General features: G+C 42.3%; 1 protein-coding gene across 2 annotated transcripts in view; it reads left to right on the forward strand.

Moving 5' to 3' along the window:
- HSD17B4 (hydroxysteroid 17-beta dehydrogenase 4) overlaps window positions 1-16586 on the forward strand; it is an 85131-nt gene extending 68545 nt beyond the window's left edge. For both annotated transcript variants that reach the window (XM_042933669.1, XM_042933677.1), the window contains 3 exons: window positions 611-749; window positions 10280-10407; window positions 16192-16586. In XM_042933669.1, the coding sequence (XP_042789603.1) occupies window positions 611-749; window positions 10280-10407; window positions 16192-16281 (357 nt within the window). In that variant the 3' untranslated portion in view covers window positions 16282-16586. The remainder of the gene's footprint in view (window positions 1-610; window positions 750-10279; window positions 10408-16191) is intronic.
- The last annotated feature ends 10877 nt before the right edge of the window (window positions 16587-27463 follow it).

Consider the following 27463-nt stretch of genomic DNA (forward strand, 5'->3'; position numbering starts at 1 on the left):
GCAAGTATGAAAACAATAGCATGTATTATTTATTAAAATATTTGTGTTACTCAATTAACGTGCTGAGGCTTTTAATGCAAATGTTTCTATTCTCGGTCTTCAAAGTATTAACTTTGTAATCTGAGGTTCTCAGACACAGGATCTTTAATTGTCTCTTATGAGCTGTGTCATCCCATAAATGACTGAAGATTAAAATCCCTTAAGAAGAATCTAAGATCAAAAACTTTAGAAGTGTTAAAGCTCCAAGGAAAATCAGGCTTCATATAACTTAATCCCATTTTACAAAGCAAGGGATGAGACTGCAGAGGTTAGACTGATTTGTCCAGTGTCTTCCTACTGAAGTTAGTTAGGACGTAGGTTGTCGAGTGTGCTTTTCAAATATTACTTCTGAATTCTGATAAAAGTAAAATCCTCATTAAGAGGACTGAGGTCCTGGGTGACATGAATGAATGTAAGGAAAGAGTAAAAGAAGGCTGGTGTGCAAAAAACTAATTTGCCTTATTTTTATGCAGATTAAAAAAAATCACTTTATTGCACATACGTTTTGTAATCATTTCTCCCCTCGTGTCATTTTACAAACTTTTAAAATTAAATTTTCTCTTTTTGCCAGCATGAGGAGCTTCAGAGTACCCTGGTGTTTGAGGAAATAGGTCGCCGCCTTGGGGATATTGGGCGTGAGGTGGTGAAGAAAGTGGATGCTGTATTTGAGTGGCACATCACTAAAGGTGGAAACACTGCAGCCAAGTGGAGTAAGTCCTATCCCTGACCTTATCCTGTCCTAAGGTAACTCTTAGTACATAGAGGTAAAGCGTCCTTGTTATAATTAGAGCCTGTGTCTTTGAAGGTAGGTGAACCCTACCTTTTCATGGGAAATAACACGTTTTAGGGCACTGAACCCATGTGTGTTTTTCAGAGGTGTAAAGAATCCGTGAAAATGAAAATATCTGTTTTTAAAGATTTCATTGTGTATAACTGAAATTAGTACTTTTAAACAGTCTTGTTAGCTATGTGCTTCTTTTGTCTTTAAATTCCCCTTAAACAGAAAGCAAATTTATAGGTCAAATGAAATATTTTCAAATCTTTATATTTTGACAGATTTAAAACTGTTTTCCTCGGGGCGCCTGGGTGGCTCAGTCGGTTAAGCATCCGACTTCGGCTCAGGTCATGATCTTGCGGTCCGTGAGTTCGAGCCCCACATCGGGCTCTGTTCTGACAGCTTAGAGCCTGGAGCCTGTTTCAGATTCTGTGTCTCCCTCTTTCTCTGGCCCTCCCCTGTTCATGCTCTCTCTCTGTCTCAAAAATAAATAAACGTTAAAAAAAAAAAATCAAAAAAAAAAAAAAAATAAATAAATAAATAAAACTGTTTTCCTCATCCCAAAACATTACTAATTTGGATTGCACCTTAATTCTCAGATTGCTGTTTAAGACTGACTTTGTGAGTGCCTTGAAAATCAGTTTGTTTTATTCTTCCCTACAACTAAACATCGCTATAAATGCTCACTTAGAGCAGAAAATTAAAATATATCTCTAAAGCAACTGAAACTTTTTGAAATAGTCTCCTGTTATGTATTCCTAGAAGAACATTTAGGAGTTTTGTTAAACTGATTTTGGATCAATATTAACAACCTTCTTTGTAATATAGCAACTGTTGTTCCTTTTAAGCAGTGTATGCTTGTGACATATAGTTTGATATATAAAGGCATAAAGAAGAATATAAGGATGTATATAGTGCCACCACCCTCAGTTAACATTTTGATGTTTGTTCTTCTGGGACTCACTGGGCTTCTAGGAAGTTAATTTAGAAGGGCGCTGGGGGGGATAAAGGAAGGCAAACATGTGATAGGTATTTAGTCCCCCAGATTTCAAAGTGTCTAATTTTTGTCTAAATAACTTCATAGATCAACACTGTGTGTGCAGGTGTTATCACACCCTTCCCGTTGTCTATCTTTCCATGATGGAATTCAGCTTTTTCCCTAGGGAGGAATGTCTGTTAGAAGTTGAATTACAGCACAGGATCTTTGAAGATACTGGTAGAGGAGAGGAATGAGATCTGTAAATAGTGAGAGAAGGTGCTGGAATCATGGGTCCCAAAGTTGGCACCCTCGAGCCCTGCAGGGATGTGTAACATAGACAAGAGCTTCACTCTTGGCAAACTAGTGTTAGTAACTCAGATTTGCCCCTTGTCTTGTTGGTACTTTTCCTCGTAGACAGTGTTAGCAAATGTGCTTCCCTTTACAAATGACCTTTAATTAACTCAGGAGAAGGGTTTTTCCTGACAGTTCCACTGGAAAAATGGAAATATTGGAATCCTGTTAATAACTACTTACTATTGATGCCCGGTAGCTTTTTGCTTGCTTTCTCATCTTGAGCAGTCCTTAGTAAAGCTCATGTCACATTGGGATCCTAAAGCTTTCCCTGAAAGGGTTCACTGTTCCCTTTGGTCGGCCACCTATTATTGGACCTGAATCTCAGCTGTGTCGTAACTGTTTCCACTTCTGGTTGTTGCTTTCCCAGTCTCTGTGTCACAGACTATGTCACCGTGGCTGGCGGCAGTAGAAGCTGTCTAGGCCTCTGGGCTTACGGTGTCTTAGAAAATGATTCCATGTTGGCATCTGTCGTCTTCATCTTGGCGCTTAATGCCATGAAATGGATGGTTGAATGCTTTGATTTAGGGAGTCCTTATTTTTTTTTTTTTTTTGCACAAGCGGTTTTAAAGATTTTTTCTTAAACATCTTAGTATTTTAAATTGCTCTTAGCTGTCCCAGCCTCGTTGGTGTCTTGGTGGACAGGAGAGAAGACCGCAGCTCCTCACTGCACCTTGGCTGAGCACGGGTGTCACCGGAGTGACCGTCACAAGTGACTGACCTTGTGCGAGTCTCAGAACCCGGGGGTTTGGGCTTATTGGCCCGGAAGGTGCATTCCAACTGCAGATCTTGGACTGTGCCCGTCTTCTCCCCGCCCTTCCTCCCCCCCCCCATTCCTGCCATCCCGATGCCACTCCTGACATCACCCAATCATGTGTGGTTGGAGGTGGGGAGAGTAAGAGTCTTTTAAAACCAAATTTGTCTGAATCTCAGGAGAATTAGCTGAGTTCTCGTGTTGGCCCTTGGGTCAGGGTTGGTTTCGGCTGCAGAGGAGCCGTATCTGTGTCTTTGAGATGAGGCCCTGTGAAGCCTGTTGTGCGTCGTCACCCAGGAGCAGAAGGGCCGGTGTGGCCTCTGCCTCACTGGGCAGAGATGGCCTCAGAGAGGCTGGAGAGCCCGTCCGTTCCTTTCTTGTGGGCCGAGAGCACGGAACAGAGAGATGTGGGATGAGGGCGCCAGATCTGCATAAAGAGCCGGAAGCAGGGCCTTGATGAGGAACTCTGGGGAGGAGGCTCACTAGGACCTTCTTATTTCTGCTTCTGGAGACAATGGTTTGATTACAGAGCATTGTTTTATATTACTAAAAATGTTATGACCCGTACATAGTGCTTCTTTATGTAGATAGAAATTGAGAAGCCTGTTTTTCTTATTTCACTGTTAATAATGAACAATGTTATATATCATATCATTACCATATAATAGTGTATAAAATAGTATTTATAACATGTAACCATATAATGATATCAAGGACATAATGATCTTGTTATTTGTGTCTTTTTGTGACTCTAAAATGTAGTTGAAAGCCTTGCCATGTTCTTATGTTCTGTTCCTTCGGGTATTTTACCCTTTTGAATAAATGTTCTCCTTTAGCCTTTTACTTTTATAGGGATTCTTGGATTCTGTTGCAGGGGTGTAGATGGACATTAGCGGGAGAAAGAAATCTCTAAATTTCCTTTGAACAGTCTTTTATTTGTCACAGTTATCTTACTGGGTTATGACCGTTCATAATTAGGTGTCTCCTCCCATCTGACCTTGGGGGTAAGCCTGAGAAAGGGCTACAGATTAATTTTTGATTTCTTGCTTCTAGTACAACCTGTAACACAGTAGCCTCTTTCCATGTATGTTGACTAAGTGCTAAAAGCCATGTAGAGTATATAGTCTTAGATGAATCACACACCTGCTTTTTTTTTCTTTTTAAGTTCTGAAATTGGTACCTTCTGTCTTTTAAAATGATAACGTGTTGTGTGGATATTTTCTAGTTAGTATGAGGGAAATAATCAGGAACAGGGTGATCCCACTGAAACCTTTTATAAGTAAGCAATATAGCTTATAACATCTATGACTGTTAATTTCTTTTTAAAAAAATCTTTTTTTTTATATCTTTGTTTATTTTGAGAGCGAGAGTGTGAGTGGGGGGGAGAGGCAGAGAGAGAGAGAGAGAGAGAGAGACAGAGACAGACAGACAGACAGACAGACAGACATAGAATCTGAAGCAGGCTCCAGGCTCTGAGCTGTCAGCACAGAGCCCCATGTGGGGCTCGAACTCATGGACTATGTGAGATCATGACCTGAGCTGTAGTTGGAAGCTCAACCGACTGAGCCACCCAGGTGCCCCCATGGCTGTTAATTTTTAAAGCCAGCCAAAAGTTGTTCTGCTAAACCCTTTGGATCCCATTCTGTTGTTCTAAGCAACAGGAAAAATTCAGAGGAAATGAAAGATGACAGGAAGGCATAGAGGATGATAAAGAATCAGAGGCTTTACCTGAAAATTAAAACACAGGTTCTTCTGTCCGTCATTCCAGAAACCACAAAGTCTAAAACTGGAAAGGTCTTTTTCCTTCCAACTCATTGATGCCAGAACCTGACTGGAACTCATATAATGCAAATAATTGTCCGCATCTCACCCGGTGTAAATGAGTTGAGTACAGAAATCGTGTATCTGTGTATAGAGTGTTACATCGTCGCATCTCTTCCATAATAGATGATACATGTTTTATGCGCTGTATTTCCTTCCTGAAATCTGGAAGATTCTGAATTCTAAAACACATTTTGCTTGGAGGAGTACAAATAAGGAATCGGGGCCTATTCATATCCATCAATAATTCTGAACAGAATTGATAAGAGACATGGAGAAGGTGTCATCAACTCTCACAGAACGGGGGGATTGGCTCGTTCAAGTAATAATTGAGTGCTTACAATGTGCCAGGTGCCCTGCTAGGTTGCAGATCACAAATTTGAGAAGACTGGCTGTTCCCTCTTAGAGGCGGGACACAGGAAAATTTGAATACAGAGATTGGAGAGACAAGGATTGTTGCATTGCAGATGAAAGGGAAGGAAGACCTAATTGAAGGTCATGGAAGGAATGGAGGGAGGAGGGCATATGTGGATTATTGCTAAGAAGAATTGACTGGCTTGGCTACTGATAATGTCTGAAAAACAAGAGGAAAGAGAAGGAGTCCAAATGGATGCCAGAGTTTGGAGCCTGTGTGGCTGGGGTTGTTGACTGTGTTGCCAGATGTGTGAAACGTGGGCCAGGGGAGGGGTTTGGGAGAAGAGGATAAGCCATGGTGCTTACCTGTAGCAGACTGAGATGTGGGCTGGTGGGTAGGAACCGTGGGCTGGGAACATGGGATAAATAAAGTCACAGCTGAGACAGGGCCTTGGAAACCACGCTCAGGGAAATGGTGGGTGGGACTCCGGGCAGTAGCTTTGCTGCTGTGCTTCATGGCACGCAGGAAGAAAATGGAGGGAGATCCTTGTTCCGACAAGACTGTCTGCTGCGTAGCTAATGGCCCCAGCGTCTCCATTTGTGTCTAAATAAAGTGAGCATCTTACACTGTGGCTCGGGAATCTTAAAGATGCAATTTGTTGTAAGTCTAGACATGGATATTACCCTCTGTTTCCAGATAAGAATCTGTCTGTTGTTTGATTGTATCTAGTAGATGTAGAATAGCCACGCTACTGAAACTTTTGATAAAGACCCATTTCTTTTCGTGTAGTGATGATACAGTGTTGCTGAGTAACAAATATGTTCTGATGATAGGTTTAAGCTGGTTGGCGTTGAACCATTTGGTTGTTTTTCCCCTAAAGGAAATTTAGTTTCTTTTCACATATTTGTATTCTTTGCCATTATAGGAACATGATTGGAATTGGCATTGATATAGCAAGATTGTAGAAATACTATGCATTATTGCTTGCATACTGCTGGTTATGTAATGAAATTATTTGGGTTTAAAAAATATATATACTGAAATTAATTGTATAGAGCTAAGTCTACGTAATTGGACTAGATCCAGGCATCCATTATGCACCATGTAACAATGTCTAGACAAAGGTGTTCTGTAAATATTAGAGGTCATTTATTTTGGACCTTAGAAACTTGCCAGAATGTGGAAGGATATATACAGATTTGGCAACTGGCGTTCTGTTAAGATCAGAATACATTCATTCTTAGTGGCACCGTTTGATCATTAGGACCTATTGGCTTCATAGTCGGTGTTCATCTTCTAGCAGACCAACCAGTTCACCTTTGAGGGTTTCTCAGCTGGGCTATAAACTCAGTCTTGAGGATGCTTGTTCCACATTTTGGACTGGGATCCGAAAGCGTCTCATGGGTTTACAGGAAAGACTTGAAGAGATGACCTTCGGAAAGCACTATGGCATCCAGTCAGGGGTGGGGACCTGTGTGTCGGAGGGGCGTCTACCTCAGGTTACTCTCGATTCCCTTAGCACCTGTGACCACATCCCCTCATACAGCACAGCCCCTGACTGCTTGCCCACACTCACTCACTCACTCACTCACTTGCTCACAAAATCACTTAAATCGTTAATGGCTTTCCATCTTGCTGTGGGTGCTATTCATCTTAATAACATCTTTTTGTACTTTTTTCTTTTGAAATGATTTCAGACTTACAGAAAAGTTGTAGGAATAGTACAGAGAACTTGTCTGTGTCTTTCACTCAGTTTCTCCAAATTATGATTTTATTCCATATCCTTTACTATTTTTTTTCATCGTACATATTATGGTCATTTTTCTAAAGCATTTGAGAGCATTTGAAACTTACAGATACAGTGTCCTTTATTCCCTGGATAGTCCAGTAGCGTCTCCTAAAAACAAAGACTGTCTCTTATCTATTCATAGAACCACTCTCAATATCAAGAAGTTAACATTGATACAGTATTAATTAATCTACAGACTTTCTTATTTCACCAGTCGTCCCACTAATGTTTTCTATAGCAAAAGAGTAACAATAGAAAGAATAATAACAACAATAATAGAAATGAAGAAAGAAAAAGAAAGAGCTGTCCAGGGTCCAATTGGGATCAGATACTACATTTCATTATTAGGTCTCTTGAGTCTGTTAATCTGGATGAGTTCCTCAGTCTTTTCTTGTTTTTTGTGACCTTGACATATTTGAAGAATAGAGCCCAGATATTCTGTAGAATGTTCCTCAGTTTATGTTTATTTGATGTTTCCCATGATTATTAGTTTGAGTTTTTGGCAGGAACAGCACAAAAGTATTGTGTCCTTCATGGTGTGATTTAAAACAAATCTTTATTAAAAGAACCTTTTTTTTTTTACATTTATTTATTTTTGAGAGACAGCACAAGTGGGGGAGGGGCACAGAGAAAAGGAGACACAGAATCCGAAGCAGGCTCCAGGCTCTGAGCTGTCAACACAGAGCATGATGTGGGGCTCCAACTCACAAACCGTGAGATCATGACCTGAGCCTCAGTCGGATGCTTAACCGACTGAGCCACCCAGGCGCCCCCAAAAAGTCTTTATTTTTAACTTAAGTTTTCATTTTGTTGTTACTATTTTTTTTTTAATAGAGATGCTTCATCGGTGTGCTTTTTTAATCATCCGTTAATAAATAGTTTCTAAGTACTTTCTATTTGAGGAAGTGTAGGGGATACAGACAAGACATTCTTGTTCCAGCAGAGCATTTATAATCTTCAGGGAAGGAGGCATCAGTATAAACAGCTGCCTTCTCCTTTGTGATTTGTAAGGTACATATATCCCAAGACCTTTAGAGATCCCCAGTTTTCCAAATGGCATGGTCTCTCACCCCCATTAAATGTTGTAAAGTACAACTGAAATTTTCATAGACTCTTTCGGAGCCTTAATGATCATATAAATACAAAGCTGAAGTCATTCACAAAGCTTTTAAAATAGTTGCTACCAGTAAAAGAAAATACATATAGTATGTTTCTTCATTTCAGTAAGAATAACCATGACCTTACTGGTGGGTGAATGTAAACTCAAGGTAATGGTGGTGGATGATGAGTCTGCTGAACGAGCCATATTGTAGACCATAACCTGAGCCACCTTGGAATTGGACATGCCAATCCTTTCCCCTCACTCCCTGTGTTCTTGCTAAGAACCTTCTCTTTCTCTGAGCCCTCTTTTTCATCAGTCCTAGTTTCTAGCTTTCCACAGAGGAGAGTCATATTGCTTTCCAAGAGTCATGGCTGTGAAGCTGCACGTAGAACCAGGGGCAGTGAGAGGGCAGGCGGACAGATAAGAACCTTCGTTAGCTCAGAGCCTTCCTCCCTCACCTGAGCATTAAGATGTGTGCAGCCCACTAACGTTCCTGAGCAGGACTGGTGTGGGCTTTTAGCTCACTTGTGACGAATTAACATCATGAAGGTTGTTTGTTGAACGCCAGAGGTTTGCCTTTTAGAGTTTAGAGTCTTTCTCCCGCCCTTTCCTTCCCCACCCTTCCTGACTCCCTCCCTTTTTCTCTCTTTCTGTTTAACTCTACAAGCAATACAGGAGAACACACATGTCATAGTTAAGTGCCAGTAAGAACAGAGCCTTTGCTCTTCATGCATGACTTCTAGTACCTTGTGTTTGTCTGACACCCGTAGTAGCAACTCAGCAATGGAGTGAGTGAACGAAGTGTACAAAGCAAAAACTTCCCCTTCTCCTTGCCCTTCTTCTTCCCCAAGGTGACTTTTCGTTGAGTTCTTGTTTTACCTTAGTTGGCCAACTTCTGTACTCTGAAGAGTTGGAGTGATATCATTTTCCCTCTGGAGCAGGTCTTGGGCTAAGCAGGAGGTAGTTAAGCACTCTGGGTTTTCCTCATGCACGTGTAGCTTGGCCCTAAGCTGGGCCCTAAGCTCTCTGCACACTCGTAGGGACGGTGATGCGATTGTAGCTCCTTTGCTGTAGCAAGAGAAAGCGCCTTCCGGAGGCTGGCACTGGAGGAGGGGATGATGGTCTCAGTCACATGGGAGGCACTTAAAACTTTGTAAATTGTGGCTTTGGTATTCAACTCTATAAATGTTATAGAGAGCAATGAAGGTAATTTTTCATAGTTTTCCCAGTTACCCAGCCTTTTTCTGGGATACTTAAATACTTCTGTCAAAAACAGTTAAGGGAAAAGAAGTTAAATTGAAAAAAATTTTTTTTAATGTTTATTTTTGAGAAAGAGAGAGAGCAGGGGAGGGGCAGAGAGAGAGGGAGACGCAGAATCCGGAGCAGGCTCGTCTCTGAGCTGTCAGCACAGAGTCCGATGCAGGGCTTGAACCCGCGAACTGTGAGATCATGACCTAAGCTGAAGTCGGCCGCTTAACCGACTGAGCCAGCCAGGTGCCCTGGAAAAGAAGTTAATTTTGATGTTTATTTGCAACAATTAGGGCAAGAAATATTTTGTAAATAAATACTAAGTACATGCAACAAATTAGAACATTTTTACGCATCTGTTTTGACTATCTTGCTATGACAGAACCTTTGATGAATATAGGTATTTAAAAGGTGACTAGATTGTGTATTTCCTTCTTCCAACCCAACTAACATTCACCTGTTTAAAATTTTTTTTAATGTTTATTTATTTTTGAGAAAGAGAGAGAATGAGCAGGGGAGGGGCAGAGACAACAGGAGCCACAGAATCCAAAGCAGGCTCTAGGCTCTGAGCTGTCAGCACAGCCGATGCGGGGCTTGAACCCACAAACCGCAAGATTATGACCTGAGGCAAAGTCAGATGCTTAACCAACTGCGACACCCAGGTGTATCCAGCATGCACCTGTTTTAAAATTCAGCTTTCTTCCTTTGTTGACTATAGAGTTTGTATTTGAACCTAAAGGCCTTAACCATATAACCACCAACAATTTAGCTTCCTTATATCTTACTCTACATTAATTCACATTTAAAATGTCTCTGTTGTATATACTTCTTTAGTGAAGTGAAACTATTATTGATTTTTACTCTTGTGAAGAACTTCTTTATAAAAAAGACATCTTGAAAAATAAAGATTTTCTAATTTTTCTAAATGACAGAGAACGTGTAATGTAGAAAGCGCCACACTATCTTGGAAACTATAAATATGTTTGCATTTCGTTTGCTTTATTTTACTCTCCTGTTGTGAAGAAAAAAAAAATAACACACGTTGCTCTCTTCCTGTCTTTGACAGCTATTGACCTAAAAAATGGTTCTGGAAAAGTCTATCAAGGCCCTGCAGTAGGCTCTGCGGATACGACCTTCACACTTTCAGACGAAGATTTCATGGAGGTAGTCCTGGGCAAGCTTGACCCTCAGAAGGTAATGTTCCTAACAAGTCCATTCATCATCATTGCTTCCTATTTGACAATTGCAGTTTTCAGCTGACTCCCAAATGCTGATTTATAAGACAGGTTCCTTACAGCTTTGAAGAAGACACAGTTGATATCAATATCTGGGTTGACAGATCATATATATTTTTAAAGGAGTTCCAAATAACACCTTTTAAAACTGAATTTGGGGGTGACGTTCTTCTTCAGCATAGACTAGAACAATATAAAACCCACATCTAGACCTTTAAATATATTCTGTCATTAATTCAGAGGTGAAAAACCATGCATTACTAGATACTTTATGAAATTAGAAATTCATTCCTGATGTAGAAGATTAATAAGTTGTCTTAATCATCATTGAAAACTGGAAATAGAAGGATAGAATGTAACAGCTGGTGTCTTACTTAATAAGATGAAACATTTAGAGGCCTTTCCCTGGAAAATAATGCTTATGACAAGGCTGCCCTCTCAGATCACTATTAGTTAATATTGTTCTGAGACTTTTGGCCAAACCACAGACGCAAAATTAAAGAAACTGATGTAACAATTAGAATGGAGGAGAAAAACTTGTTACTTTCAAACCATGATCATGTAGCTAGAAATCCCAAGAGAATCAACTACTATTTATTAGAATGAAGGGCTTCAAGCAAGCAGTTGGATATTCAATTATTATTAAAAAATAGCTTTCACACAGCAGTGAACCCAAGTAGAAGATGTCACTGAAAATAAAAGTTGTTTATAATCACAACGCAAACTGTAAAACGCCAGTGACTTCCCGAACAAGGAAAGCCTATTTGAGAACAGTTGTGCAAGTTTACAAGGAGCAGAAAATTTGGATACCTGAGAAAGTGCACTTTTCCTGGATAGAAAGACTAATTTAAAAAGAACTGTACAGTAATTAGTGTAGTGTTAAAAATATGATCTTTGACATGAGATAGGTCTGAGTTTGAATCCACGCTGTCACTTATTCTCTAAATTCTAGTGTTCTCAACGATAAAGTTAATACAATAATTGTGATAATCCCAAACAATAGTCATAACTAAACCTGATAACGTATACGAAGAGCTCAGTCTGGTGCTTCGCACCAGCTGACCTCAGTTGATTCCTTCCCAGAAATTTACTTAGCACTTAACTCTGATTCAGGCATTAGGTGTGGCTCAACATGATAGTGCCCCCTACTGTTTGAGCTTAGTTCTGGAGTGGAAGGGAAAAAAAAATCTAATTTCAGGTATTGAGAAAAATAAGGCACAGTAATGGGTCAGAGCACTGGTTGGCAAACTTTGTCGGTAAAGGGTCACCTAGTGAACATTCTAGGCTTTGTGGGCCAGATGGTTTCTGCTGCATCCCCTCACTTCTGCCCCTGTAGAGTCAGAGTAGCCACAGATAATATGGAAATAAATGAATGGGGCTGTGTTCCATCTGTAAAACTGTATTTCCAGAAACTGGCCTCAGAGTTTGGCCTGCAGGCTGTAGTTTGCTGGCCCCTGGATTAGATGGTGATAGGCTAGGGGAACTGTTTGAGATGGGGTTGTCCAAAAAGGCCTGACAGAGCACTGGCCAAAGTGAGTGCTCATGGATGAACCATGAGGCCAAGGACATGAAGTGTTGATGCAGGAGTAGCTGGACTTTACTGAAGCACTTTAACTGTGAGGAGACAGGTGAAGAGCCCTGGGAGGGGGGGAGGAGGGGGAGTGGGAGAGTGGTGAAGGGCTGGTTTGCACAGGACCTTCGCAGTCTTGGCAAGGAGTCTAGATCTTGTGTGTGATAGGAAGCCATTGTGGCATGAGTTTGAAAGGTCATTCTGGCCGCTGAGTGGAAAATTGACTCCAGGGCAGAGAGTGGGTCGTTAGGAGTTCTTTTTTAGACGTGTTACATTTGAGGTGCCCTTATATAAAGATTTAATGTAGGATCAGGGAAACATCTTTGTAATTGCCAGGAATACAAGACCCTTGGGGGTGAATGGATCATTTAGTGGATGGCACTGGGCAGCGGCATAGCAAATGGTAGTGCTTTCATCATTCCATGTACCTAAGTCACCACCAGAGGGAATGGGATTAAATGTAAAAAATAAAAGCAGAAGCAAAAACTTAACAGAAACCTAGCTACTTATTCTTCTTAATGATAATCCTTTGAGAAATTCTAATTAATATCGGAGTTTTTCTGAAGCCATTTGGCTTTGTTACCTTCTCCCCAACCTCAGTGCTAATAAGATCATTAGTCTTCAGTCATCAGAGACCGCATCTCCTCATATATACAGTCTTTCTCTCTCTGCCACCGACTCTTGCTGACCTTGGTAGCTTCCCTCATGATTCATAAAAATGGCTTCTCCAACAAGTGACCCTTTGTTCATTCATCTCTCTTCTGATTATCTTTTACTGCATTCCAAGTCTGCTTTAGCCCTTCTTAGCATTCAACTGAGTTAACCACCAACTTCTTGAAATGATGTCATCCCTTGGCTTTCTTGACACCATATTCTCCTGTTTTGCTTTCTGTACCTTTGGCTTTTCCTAATCTCCTTTACTGTCTTCTTCTTCCACCCCACCCATTAAATTTGGTGCTTCTCAGGGCTCATTTCAGGGCTCTTCTCTAAGTAACGTCTTTCCCCAAATGCGTTCCTCCATCCTGTGGTATTTAAAGCCTTGGATGTGCTGACAGCTCACAGATCTAAATGTCTGACTTGTCTTCTCTGAGTTCCACAGTGTTGTCGGCATCTCTCCACCTGACCCTCTGATGTGAGGTCTTACTGGCATCTCACTGACGTCGTCTAAGATAGAACTCATGAGTTCATTTTCTCCCCCAGTCTTTTCTGTCTCCGTAAATGGCACTACCATCTATCTATACAAGTTAATACGCTTGGTAATGTAAGGATTGTCTTGGCTTCTTTCTATACCTCTATATTCTGTTTGTCCTTAATTCTGCCTGATCTTTCTCCATAATATATCTTAACATTCATCCTCCACCTTCCCCGCTAGAGATACCACCACGATCCAAGCCTCCAGCATCTCCGCTGGCTTACTCCTGTGGCTTCTTGGCTGGTCTTACTACTTCCAAACTTGCCTCTCCACCAGTCTGTTCTCCACACAGGGTCCAGGGGAACCATTTAAAAATGTAAATTAGATTATTGGTCGCCCTACCTGAAAACCTCCCTAAGATTTCCGTTTGCACTTGGATGACATCCAGACTACCAATCTCCCATGTCCTGCGTGGCGATTTTCTTGCTCGTCTTTTCTCGCTTCAGCCCACACCGTTTGTCTCCCCACTTAGAATTCTGACTCATTCACATTGTTCATTCTTTCCATTTCTTCCCATCACCTTTTACTGCTTTGGTGTCTGTGCCGTTGCCTTTTCTGGATCTTGTCCCCTGAGCTTTTGGCAGAGCTGGCTTCAGTTCATCCAGAGTAGTTCCTTTCTGTTAGGAAGGATGTGAGGATAGCATCCTGCTCTCTCCTTCCTAGTGTTTATGACAGGTTTTAATTACTTGCTTACATTTTATTTTTTGACTCCCCTACCATAATGTTAGCTCCATGGGAACAGAGGAAGATAACCTATTTCCTGCCTAGATTATCGCCTGGCATACTATGGGCCCTCACTGATACTTGAGCAGATGAAAGCAAGGATAAAAATCAGGAACAGGAGCTCACCAGCAGCAGTTGAGGCCATGGGGAAACTGAAAACGCCAGCTTGTCGGACTCCTCGAGGTGGTCCCATAAACCTGGGGGAAATAACACAGACAACGACGATACACGGTAGAGTGGTGTCAGTAACCTCTGCAACGCTCTGAAAAACACCAAATAGAAAAAAGTTAGCAAAAGTTGTGATCCAGTAATCAATAAATAGAAATGACTTAGATACATAAGAACTATTCATTTTTCCCAGTAGCCACAAAATGCAAATTAGCGGATGTCATTTTGCCTCAAATTTTCAAAGGTTAAAATGAACAGTATCGTTACAGTTGGGATAAGAGAACTCACAGGTAGCTGGAGCGACTATAAACTGGGTACAGTCTTTCTGGAAAGCACTGTGGGAGGGCTTCAGACTTTGTTCCTTCGTGGCGTGGCAACCTGCGGTCTCAGTACTTTTTGCCTCGCACTCCTAGGCTCAGAGAAATACCTAACACCCCTTTATTAAGTGATTAGGTCCAAGCAAGAGTTGTGTTTCACTGATGTCCCTGTATTTCCCTCGAAAATGCTAAATGTTCCATACTGTTCCATACTGTGCCGCACAGTTTGCACACTGGTGATGGGCAAGCGTGGTTGTGTCATGATTCAGTATTTCTTCTAGGAATCTATCCTAAGGAAATAGATAGGGACAGAGATCTCTGTACAGAATTCTTCTACTCTGCGACACCTGTCCTCGTTGGCTTTGGTGTATCTACTTCAAGGAATTAGGTGTTCTGATCCTCGGTGGCAGGTCCGTCTCAGAGCTGGACCCCAGCAGGCAGGTCTCGGTACTGACGCCTCTGCCAGGCTCGCGGAGCGTAGTGCCTGTCACTGCCCCGCGAAAGCAGTCTTAGCTTTGAAATCCCAGGCTCCTCTTTGGACCCCTCGCAGTTGATCCTGATTGTGAATGAGTTCCCCTTTATTTTTTTCTGGGATAAGAAGTTGGCGTAGTTTTGGCTTTCCCTCCAGTTGATGAGAGTTTGCTTCTAAGATCAGGTTGCTGTATGTTGATAAGCCGGAGGCTGTGTTGAGGAAGAACACGTGTGAGTTCAAGGCCTAGCCCCGCTTCTTGCTGGCGCTGTGGCCTTGAGCCGGTTATTACAGCTCTCAAGTTTTCTCAGCTGTCAACTAGCAGGAAACAGGCTCACTGCAAGCTGATGGCTTGGCTTCTCAGGTGAGACTGTATTCCTAGGCTGCTTTGTAATGGTAAGAATACATGGATATTACATTTTTTTCCATCTATCTAAAAACCTAGGGATTTCTTTTTCACTTCATAGTCTATATACTATTTCCCCATTAGCTGTATGAACTTTGACGTATGTGTTTTCTTACTGCGAGGGAAGTTGACAGCGAGGGTGAACTTAAGGAACGTGGACAAGTCTCTGTGTCAGGCCACGTCCACAGGCGATTCTGTAGTGTTCGAACTCTCCAGCCTTCACTTGGTTATAATAATGACACGTTTGATAGGCCCTTACCGCACATCACACTCTAAGCTAAGCACTTGACACACTATTTCGTTCAGCTCAGCGACAAAGCTACGTTATTTAGGTACTGTTGTCATGCCCCCATAGATGAGGAGGCTAGAGCTCAGAGAGGTTAAGTAATTTGCCCAAGCTCACCTTGCTTGGAAGTGGCAGAGCCTCGATTTTAACCCAGCCCTTCTGATGCTATAGCACAGGGCCGATTCACTACTTAGTTACATGGTGTTGTTTTGTCGTTACATGGCTTTCTCTTTCAAGGAGTAAGAAATACTTTTATTGTCAGGACTACAGCAAAGCCCTATATTCATAGGGTCTCAAATTCACATTTAAGAACATAGACCGACATCCAAGTGTGGGTTGAGACACAGAACTCCCAGATCTGTCAGTTCAGATAAATTATTCTGTGGTTTTCCAAAATACACAGGGAGTCTTTTTGTTTGTTTGTTTCCTTAGGTATCTAGGAATTTGGGTACTATCTATAATCATTAAAGTATTATTGCTAGATAAAAGTTGCCTTTGTCATCCAGAGTTATTATCTCAATTGTATTCAGTCTGAACAGTGATCTTTTCAAAAAAGAAATGAAATGCAACATGATAAAGTCTGGCGCTCTTTTGTCCCGCTTTCCTTTCCAGGCATTCTTTAGTGGCAGACTGAAGGCCAGAGGGAACATCTTGCTGAGCCAGAAGCTTCAGATGATTCTTAAAGACTATGCCAAGCTGTGAAGGACACACCACCTTATTAATGAGAATAGAGAAATTAAATACTCTCCTCTCCCAGATATGCAAAAGTGATCACAGCCAAGATACAGAGGACTCTGCTTAACATTTTCAGACTTTAGATAACTTTTCAGATTTTAATTTTTTACTAACTTTTCATGTTATAATTATTTTTTACAATGAACTATAAGCTAGCATGTAATTACTTTCTGTTCTTAGAGCTATATCTTCATAATAAAAATTTTTCTCCCAATTCTTTAGAACTGTGATAGCATTTATAAGTGGAAAGGAACATTAAATGAGGAAAACCACTTTGATGTCTTCTGCACTTTGTTTTGCTAATTTCTGTTCTCTAATGTATTGATACCCTAGTTTTAACATGAATTGTCACATGTATTCACTTATTTTTCCATACTTTGCTATGACATTGTTCTGCTTTAAAGCAGGAAAAAGGTCTTTATGTTCCCAAATAGTTTTCCTTCTTCTCACCTCGGTTTTGTTGAAATTTTTTTATTTTCATAGAATGCCTGTAAATCTACCAAACATAAGAATTTTCTTGTTTAATCAGCACTCTCAAATCAGAAATAGGTCACAGGCAAGTGCTGTCACACTGGTGTTTTCCCCCACCATTTTAGCTCGGATGATGTGTGCCGAGGAGATGCCCTTTTGATGGGTCGGCCGCAGAGGCGACCAGCAAGTGGGATGCCGAGGTCGGAGATGGAGTGAATTCCAGTTGTGGAGTGCGGCCGAGAACATGTGTGCGGAGAGGGCTGTTACGGGCTGCGTTCCCTGGCCACCGGGCTTTGACGTGGAGATCTCCGGGCAGGAATATATTTGGAGATGTGGGATCAACGCCTGGGTGGAGAGTGGTAAGCAGAGGAGGCAGAGAGAGAACAGAGGAGGCTCTGGTGCCCGTCAGCATTGCCCTGCGCTAACCAGTCACCGATTACGGCCCGGCCTACGGACAGACTGTGACCTGGGGCCGACGAGTGTGCTCAGAGACCGCTGTTGACTTGCTCAGGAGCTGGCGGACCATCTTCAGTCCCAAATAGGGCTTCGGGCAGCGTGGCCTGGCACTTCGCTTCAGGAGGCTCAGGGATCAAGGGAAACGGTCTCAGAAACATGGAATTGGAACATTTAGCACAGTGGGGGAACACGAAGGCACGCCTCAGGATTGTTGGCTTAATGAGTGAGCAGGATGCAGAGAAGACCTAGAAGTTATGCCTCAGCCTCACGATCTCTGTATGGTATCCTAAAACTATAATTCAGAGTGATTTTTTGTTACACCAGTTGAATTTGTTTTTTAAAGGGGCAGCCTTTTAACGTTGGTCTTTTGTCATAGCCGTTGTTGCTCTTGAGCTTGGAAGAGCTTAGTGTCCTTTCAAATAGAAACAGTATGTTAAAATGAATCAAATGCCACACACTGATGAGAGTGTTGAATGTAGACCCTACATCTTTAAAGCATGTTAAGAAAGAGATGTTTTAATTATCTTCCTAACCTTTCTCTGTCAGTCTCAAAGGTCAGAGAGAGGCTGTTATCCAGATTGAGCGGCTTCTTCTTTGTCTTTGTGCTCCTTAACTTTTTCTGTAATCTTCATACTGTTGAATACACTGTCCTCCTTAATTCATCATTTCCCTTTTATCCTTCATTAAGAAATATATTAACTTATTAATGAACCCATGGGTTAGTCTCCCTGTTTTCTCTTTGTCTCTTCTATAATTTCTCCTATCTACCCATCTCTGTAGGATCAGGATTGAGGTTTCAGGCCTGACCACCCTTTGGAAGACATTTTCTTCCTGGATGGTTTCATCTCCTCTCATATCTTCACCCATCGCCTGAGTGCTGGTGCCCCTGAACCTGTATGTTAGTTACGCTCCTTCCATAATCCCACAGTCCCACCCACAGTTACAAGTCATTACGAGGCTGTTGTCCTCTGGTTACTGTGCAGGTCAACACGTCGTCTTCCCCTCCACCCCTAAATGCGCATGTATTCTTGTTGCCTTAGTTAAGAACATCACCTCTTAGGGACACCTAGGTGGCCCAGTCGGGTAAGTGTCAGACTCTTGATCTTGGCTCAGGTTGGGATTTTGTGGTTCGTGAGTTTGAGCCCCGCATGGGGCTCTGCACTGAGTGGGGATCCTGCTTGGGATTCTCTCTCTCCCACATCCAATCCTTCACTTCCATTTACTGAATCTTCCAGGGTTTTCCAGTTGCTGGTACCATGTATACCCTCTTACTGGATAGCTCATTTAGTGGTGTTCCCACTGGTCTCCAGTTTTTCACCACGCACCTCCTGCCCACCAGAGGGGCCTTACTAGTACACACACCTGAATAAATATGTGACTTCCCAACTCAGAAACCTGACAGGGTTCTCACTTAGTCTTCTCTCCGTCAGACTCTGGCATGGTTCAGTGTCGCATCAGTTGGGATCCTTGCGGTGTGTTACTAGTTCACACTGGTAACACAACTTGCCTGCGTAACAGAGGAAACATCTAGAAGGGTAGGACTGTCTTTGAAGGGGCTTGATCAAGCAATTGATTGTGATCCTGGCCCAATTCCTTGCCTTCTGTGCCTGCCTTATCAGCAGGCTCCACGTGGTACCCTCCCTGGTAACTCCAGGTTGTTCTTGTTTGGTCATAAGAAGGCAACCACCAGGTGCAGCCTCACAGTCCCATCCCACATCAACCAGCAGAATAAAGAACGCTGGGTTCTCAGAACGCCAGGGAAGGCCTCATCTGGTCTCACTAGCCATGCTGGAGTCAGAAGCCAATCCTCGGATCACCTCGATAGAGATGTTGGCTATGCATGCATCTATCAGGACCCAAACGTATGGCTGAGGGTAGTGTGTTGGGAGGTCCCCGACTCCCCTGGTTTTGATGATTTGCTGGGAGGACTCGTGGGACTCAGCATACAGCCACACTCAAGACTACAATTTATTACATCAAAAATACAAAACAAAAGCAGAAAAAGGAAGAGGCTGCATTGAGTGAAGTCCAGAGGAAATCAGGTACAAGATTTCAAGCCTTTTTTTTTTCCCATGGAGTCACACAAGACATGCTTAATCCCCCCAGCATCAAATCGTGACAACACGTGTAAAATGTCTATCAAGACTCAGTGTCCAGGGTTTTCACTGGGAGGCTTGTCACACAGGCTCGTCTTGCCAGACCCCGTAGCAGAATTCCAGATTCATAGAAGGAAAGCAGGTATATTTAGCATAAACCCCCTGGTACAGTTTGGGAACAGGGAGCCGCTTTCTCAGGGAATGGGGGAGCCCTCCTGAAATCTAAGTTCCCACATGCCAGCCGAGGGCCAACCTTGCAGGCAAACCTTTCTAAGGATAGCTGTCTCAGAGCTGCCCTGTTAACTCTGTTAACATCCATGGGATCCTTTCCCCGAACCTCATGGCCCAAGAGCTCATCAGGTGTGATGTCTGAGGAAATCGAGAATGCTGGGAAACCAAATCACAATGGTCCCTCTGCAAAGACTCCTTAGCTCCTTTTTTTTTTTTTTTTTTAACTTCATCACCTGGTAAACTCCTCTATATCCTTAAACTTTTCAAGTGTGCACCTGTGTGAAACTGTTCTTATTAATACTGTTGACTTCTCACAGAAGTCGGTGTATCTATTTTATTTTTTAATTTTTTAAAATGTTTATTTTTGTGAGAGAGAGAGAGAGCACAAGCAGGGGAGGAGCAGAGAGAGAGGCAGACACAGAATCTGAAGCAGGCTCCAGGCTCTGAGCTGTCAGCACAGAGCGTGACACGGGGCTCAAACCCACCAACCAAGAGATCATGCCCTGAGCTGAAGTCAGACACTCAACCAACTGAGCTACCGAAGCACCCCCTGAACCTCTGTTTTAAGAACCTTGGCTACATAAATTATCCACAGCTGACGAGAATAACAAAATACACAAGCAGAAAAAGCTGTGTGTTGCTTGGGGCAGCATTGACTGGGGGAAGTTTCTGGAGGTATAATGGAAGAAAATGTAAAATTGAACCAGAAAAACAGACTAAAAAGTATCACATCGAGGAAGAGTCCTTTGAAGGAATATTGAACAGCTCAGCTTTGTATTCCATAATGTCTTTTGATGTTACTACTTTTTTTTTTTTAAACACCTTTGTTAATAAAGGTACAAACTTGTACAAAAACAGGTCGGGGGTTGGATTTGGCCTATAGGATGGGGCCTGGGGTAGATATTGAGTGCCAGTTAAGAAAACAGTACTTAAGGGGCGCCTGGGTGGCTCAGTCGGTTAAGCCTCCGACTCTTGGTTTCCGCTCAGGTCACGATCTCGTGGTTTATGGGTTTGAGCCCTGCATGGGATTCCTCGCTGGGATTCTCCCTCTCCTCTCTCTCAAAATAAATGAATAATAACAAAAAAGAAAACAGTATTTAAGACTGTCATTCCTTCTTGCTGTAAACAATTAGGGAAGTACGCAAGACCCTCTCCCACTCACACACCCAGGCAGTTAAAACTGCCGGGCACACACAGTTACCAGCTCTTACCAGCCTGAGCTGCGCATTCCCTGTATCTGTGAGAGGCACCGGCACCTACTCAAGTTTTCCAAACCAGCAACTCAGGTATCACCTCGATCTTCGCTTTTCATCCCCGTCAACATTCATGAGCCTCCGCCCTGTTTACACAGTGCTGTTGTAAACATTGCCCTTCCTCGGAGTTGTTTTCTTAGACTAAAACTTTCAGGAGTGGAATTACTTACTGGGTCAGATGGTAAGAGCGGCTTTACAGCTGGCAGGTTCCCTGTAGGCTTGTCTCACTTGGGGAGGTGAGGCGAGGAAGGCAGGTGTCAGCGTGTCCATAATGGTGAGTTTTGTCATAAACCAAAAGCGATGGCCTTAAGCAAAGTCATTCCTTGCTGACAGCAGCAAGGCTTTCATTGCTTAGCGTTACTACGTTTTGTATCACCAAACAAGAAAAAGCAATTGAAGCAATTAAGACTCAGATGTCTGATTCAAATGAGGTGGCTGTGGCAGTAAATTGGACAAGAGGTACGTGCCCTGTGTCTGGGGGCTGGTCCCTGTTTCTGATTGGAAGTGGGTTCATGATCAGAACATAACAGTCCTGTTCACCCAGTGTATTGTAAGAAAATCCGTAGTGTTGTGTGTTTGAGTTGAATCTTTGACTTAAAAAAATATTTTTAAGTTTATTTATTTATTTTAAGAGAAAGAGAGTGAGCAAGGATGAGCAGGGGAGGGGCAGAGAGAGTCAGAATCCCAAGCAGGCTCTAATCTGTCAGTGCAGATTCCGATGTGGGGCTCAATCTCATGAATCGTGTGATCATGACCTGAGCCAAAATCAAAAGTTGGACGCTTAACCTACTGAGTCACCCAGTCGTCCTGACCTTTGTGAATAATCACCTGAAGCTGGGTCCAATGACAGCCAAGCCTCAACCCAAAGTGAGCCTTCACTTTTGCCTGTGTCCCAACGGAGGACACATGGACAGTGAAAGTGTGTTTTACCTTTGAGTTCTGATTGGGAGATTAGAGATTGGGGTGTTGGTACCACGACTTTCTTGCCCACTGTCGCCAGTGAAAATAGACCTCCCTTCTTTTTCTTCTGCCTAATTCAGAGTACTCAGTTTTATTGGCCTGTGGAGGTAAGGACACACTGGATGGAACAAATTGTTTCCCCTCACTCTTCACCCTTCAGCTTAATATGGAAGCAGTAGCAGAAATTGTTTCCCAGAGAACAATTTTCAAGACCATTAATGGATCCTCAGTCAAGGAGTATTCATTGGACTCCTAATGTGTACTGGGCATTGGAGATCCAGATGTGAACAAGGAAGACAGAATATCTGACATTATGGAGCTAGTTCCATTGAAGAGTGAATGCAATTTTATTGTTATGTCTTAAGATATTATCATTTAAAGAAATTACTATTCTTTAGCACATGTTCCATGATGTCTCAGGTTTGAATTCAATTGCATTAAATTTTTTTTAATGTTTATTTATTTTTGAGAGAGAGAGAGAGAGAGAGAGCGAGCACTCACAAGTGGGGGAGAGGCAAAGGGAGAGGGAGACACAGAATCTAAAGCAGCCTCCAGGCTCTGAGCTGTCAGCACAGAGCCTGACGCGGGACTTGAACCTACAAACTGTGAGATCATGACCTGAGCTGAAATCAGATGCTTAACCGACTGAGCCACCCAGGTGCCCCCAGTTGCATTTTTAAAATTAATTAGAGAATATATATTTGCCTAGGAGTTGTTCCAGAAATATGTATTCTGGGATACCTCTCTGACTCATTTGGTGGAACATGCGACTCTTGATCTCGGGGTTGTAAGTTTGAGTCCCACATTGGGTGTAGAGATTATTTAAAAAATAATATAATCTTAAAAAAAGAAATATGAGGGCACCTGGGTGCCTCAGTCGGTCAAGTGTCTGACTCTTGATTTCGGCTCAGGTCACTAACTCACTGTTTGCGAGTTCGAGCTTACAGCGTGGAACCTGCTTGGGATTTTCTCTGCCCCTTTCTTTTTCTCTCAAAAATAAATAAATAAACTTAAAAAAGGAGAAATATGTATTTTTCCTCCATGTGAATTGTTAGCTTCTAACTCCTTAGAGTTGACAATTAAAAAAACCTGATTTGGCAGACGGCCATGTAACTCAGAAGATAATGAATTGCGCCAGATCACCCTGGGAGACTCATGAATGTCACACCAAGAAACAAGGTCGCCCACTCCTACTTTGTGTTTATTCTACTACGCATTCGAAGCGATATCTCTAAACCTCCATCCCTATCTTTGGTACATCATCTGATTTGACTTAGACCCCTTAATTAAGCTGAATGTGGGATGCCTGGGCGGCTCAGTCAGTTAAGTGTCTGACTCCGGCTCAGGTCCTGATCTCGCGGTTTGTGGGTTCGAGCCCCACGTCGGGCTCTGTGCTGACAGCTCAGACCCTGGAGCCTGTTTCAGATTCTGTGTCTCCCTGTCTCTCTGCCCCTCCCCCCCCACTCACACTCTGTCTCTCTCTCTCTCAAAAATAAAAATAAATATTAAAAATAATTTTTTAAAAATTAAACTGAATGGAGCTCAGAGGAGTGCTGATCTATAATGCCAGCAGGACTTTAACTCTATAACTTTGGAATTATAGAAAATTCTCTAAAGATGAAATAGGAGAATGCTGGGTATTATAGAATTACATGGACCAGAGAAGCCCCTTTATGTTGGACATGTTTTATTTCTGATTTTCCTTGCAGGGTTGAAAACGTGCCCCTGGCTTATTCTCCTCTAGCTCCTCGATGTTTTAAAGTTCTTTCCCCTAACTTTCTTTTTACAATACCTTGGGGAGTCCTCTCTCCTGGACCATCACACCTCCTCTAATACCCAAGCAAATATCTTTTGTCTTTTTCTGATAAAATCTTATAGTTGACAGTCAAGTTTTCTCTTGAATTTAATTAGGTTTATAACTCTATTATCCAGGCAAATACTTAGAGGCGTGAGACATGGTCTGTTAATTTCAAGTTCTTTTTTATTTATTTATTTTTTTAATGTTTATTTATTTTTGACAGAGAGAGAGAGAGACCGAGCATGAACAGGGGAGGGGCAGAGAGAGGGAGACACAGAATCCAAAGCAGGCTCCAGGCCCTGAACTGTCAGCACAGAGCCCAATGCTGGGCTCCGACTCACGGACCGTGAGATCATGACCTGAGCCGAAGTCAGACGCTCAACTGACTGAGCCACCCAGGTGCCCCAAATTTCAAGTTCTATAGAGTAGCTCATCGTTGACTTCTTTGTATACCTTGAAAGTGCAGTTATTACTATTAAAAATGTATCGCACCACTGTGGGAGTTATGGCTTTATCATTCAGCCATTCTGTAAAAATCACAGGTTTAAAATCTCCAAATGAAGTTAATTAAAACGTTTAGTTCATTTTTATTTCATACATTCAGTGACATTTAGTTTAAGCACATACTCGATAATTAGACTACAACCACAAAAATTGCTTAGTCTTGTATTCTTTGTAAAGGCATTCGATTTTCTAAACTTGTGTTTGTTTTGTTTCAACTCACCAGAAAATCAGTTCAAGACACAGAGAAGCAAATGAAAGCTTGAGAAGTTTTTTTTTTTTTTAATATTTTTAGAAGGGTATTTATTGATTTTGAGAGAGAGCAACTACAAACAGGGGAGAGGCAGAAAGAGAGGAGAGAGAGAATCAGAAGCAGTCTCAGCGCCCTGTCAGGATGGAGCCCAATACAGGGCTTGATCTCACAAACCGTAAGATCGTGACCTGAGCTGAAATCAAGAATCCGCTGCTTAACCGACTGAGCCACTCAGGTGCCCCGAAACTTGAGAAGCTCTGATAGTCCAATGGGCCTGTTTTCATACTTCATCTCACTTTTCTATGTCAAAGAATGAGTCTCATCATGATATTTTATCCTCAAAAGAACATTCATTTGTCGTCAGAGTTACCAGATCTAATAACATATTGACATAGTTGATTGGTGTAGTTGAAACAGATTGTTGCTGAAGTGGAATCACTAGTGTCTCTTCTCTGGAACGTCTGCAGGGAACTAGGAAGAGCTGCCTGGTTTTGTGAGCCACCTTACACACTCAGGCTCATTTTTATTCCCTTTCTGACGTGAAACAAACCAGCCCAGCGATAAGGAGGGGAATGGCTGCCTGTGGCTGTGAGCTCCAGTCCATTTACTGCTGGAATGAGCTGTGAGATCTGGGCATGCCACTCCCCAGGCTGGTTCCCTAGCTGTTATGAGCAGGGACTAGGTCACTGCCAGAAGGTTGTCTTGCTTCAAGATTTCCAGAACCCTATGAGCATGCACTTTCCAACGTTGCTTTGGAATCAAATATTTCACTTCATTGAGTAAGAATCATACATATGTCCAGTTAAAAGCTAGTGATGAAAAGGGGAAAATGGCACAACTAAGCTGTTAGCAGTCTTGATAAGTGAAGGGGGTCAGGCCCAAGTTTTCCAGCACTATCCATCACCCCTCCTTAATAATTAAATCCAGAATTTCCATCCTGCTTACAATGAGAAATCCAGTGTCCCCACCAATGCGCCCAAGTATTCTTGGGGAGTTTTAATGGCTTTTCCAGTCACCTTTTGATATGATTTTCTGATTCCATTGGATCATAATCTCTCATTTCACCCGGCTCAGCCATTCCTTTCTGCCCTGAAACTAAATTTGGAGCAGCATTCACTTTTGTTGACATTTTCTCCACACACACTCAAGGTAATTATGTGTACTGGGCAGATACCGAAACACTTGGATGAACACAGAGGGCTTACCTTACAGCTTAGCCCAACTGGCTACTCATGGCATATACTAGACCCTCTGGCTCTTAAAAGTGCCTTGGCCATTCCCACTGTCCAAGTGCCTTGGCCATTCCCCAATGGGATGGCTCCTCTCACATCTCTGCTCACCTCTCATGCCCCTGGAAGCTCAATGCTCTCCCCCTTTATCATATCCAATGGTTTGGCTCATTTCTCAACCAGGCCATTTGGGAGTTTCTCTTCACAGATAACAAGGATTCCACTGTACATACCTCAACAGATACATTTCTTTCCCTGAGAGGCTTCAGCATCTAGCTTACATGTAGTATCTCCTTCTGGGCCACGTAGGATGGCAAGATAGGGAGAGAGGTGCATAGGAAGACCTGAGGACCCTGGGGAAAATGATGCTGGGAAAGGGAGCAGTCTGTGCCAAGAGTTTTACAAGCACCATCCCAGCCAGTCGTCACAACAAACCTGTGAGGTAGATTATATGATGACCCCCATTACAAAGATGAGGAAACAGGTTTGGGGAGGTTAAATCACTTGCTCACCATCATATCACTGTCAAGTGGCAGATCTGGGATTTGGACACACATAGTTTTCATTTTTCATCATGGTAAAATGCTGCCTTATCCATTATGCTGGCGCCCCCCCACCCCCGACATTATTGCATTTTATTCCTGTGATTTATGTGCAGTTTTCTTCATTTTTTTTTTTTTTCCCAGAGAGGAAACTTTGCCAAAGTCACAGACTTAGGATGTAGTGGTGCCGGGAGTCAAACTTAGATCACTCGTCTCCTAACTCTACGTGGCACGCTGTCTTGATGGGCTTTCCATTTAAAATATTCATGTATCGCAATAGCACTGCTAGGAATTTACCCAAGGGATACAGGAGTGTTGATGCATAGGGGCCCTTGTACCCCAATGTTTATAGCAGCACTTTCAACAACAGCCAAATTATGGAAAGAACCTAAATGTCCATCAACTGATGAATGGATAAAGAAGTTGTGGTTTATATATACAATGGAATACTACTTGGCAAAGAGAAAGAATGACATGTGGCCTTTTGTAGCAACGTGGATGGAACTGGAGAGTGTTATGGCAAGTGAAATAAGTCAGGCAGAGAAAGACAGATGCCATATGTTTTCACTCTTCTGTGGATCCTGAGAAACTTAGCAGAAGACCACGGGTGAGGGGAAGGAAAAAAAAAGGTTAGAGAGGGAGGGAGTCAAAACATAAGAGACTCTTAAAAACTGAGAACAAACTGAGGGTAGATGGGGGTTGGGAGGGGAGGGTGGGTGATGGATATTGAGGAGGGCACCTGTTGGGATGAGCCCTGGGTTTTGTATGGAAACCAATTTGACAATAAATTTCATATTAAAAAAATATTCATGTATCCATACTCATACTCGGGTTTAACAGGCAGAATTTTTTATAATGATTGTACTAAAAATTTGCAGACTTTATAATGAACATCACAGAGTTGATGCATATGGACATTTATTTGAAAACTTGACAGTGAGAACAATAGAAAAGGAGGAAGGATACATTAAAGAAGATTAAAGATAACACTTTCAAATAGCAAAGATACCATTGGAAAAGAAATACACACACTTGGGGTTGTGAGGTATTAGGATTGTTCTAATTTTGGAATTCCAAACCCATGGATTCCAGTAAGAAATATCTTACTGTGTTCTTCCACTTGACAAAAATGAACTAGCTGGCAAGTATGAAAAAATACGTTGTCATTTATGTTCATTGTTGCGACAAAAATACCAGGCTTTCATGGTCCTTTGAAATTAGTGTGTCCACAGAAACATTTTGCACCTAAAAGTTACAGAGAGGGTGGGGCACCTGGGTGGCTCAATCGGTTAAGTATCTGACTCAGTTTCTTTCATCTAGGTCATGATCTCATGGTTCCTGAGGTCGAGCCCTGCATTG

This window comes from Panthera leo, chromosome A1 (genome assembly GCF_018350215.1).
Source record: "Panthera leo isolate Ple1 chromosome A1, P.leo_Ple1_pat1.1, whole genome shotgun sequence".
In the NCBI taxonomy this organism is placed as follows: domain Eukaryota; kingdom Metazoa; phylum Chordata; class Mammalia; order Carnivora; family Felidae; genus Panthera; species Panthera leo.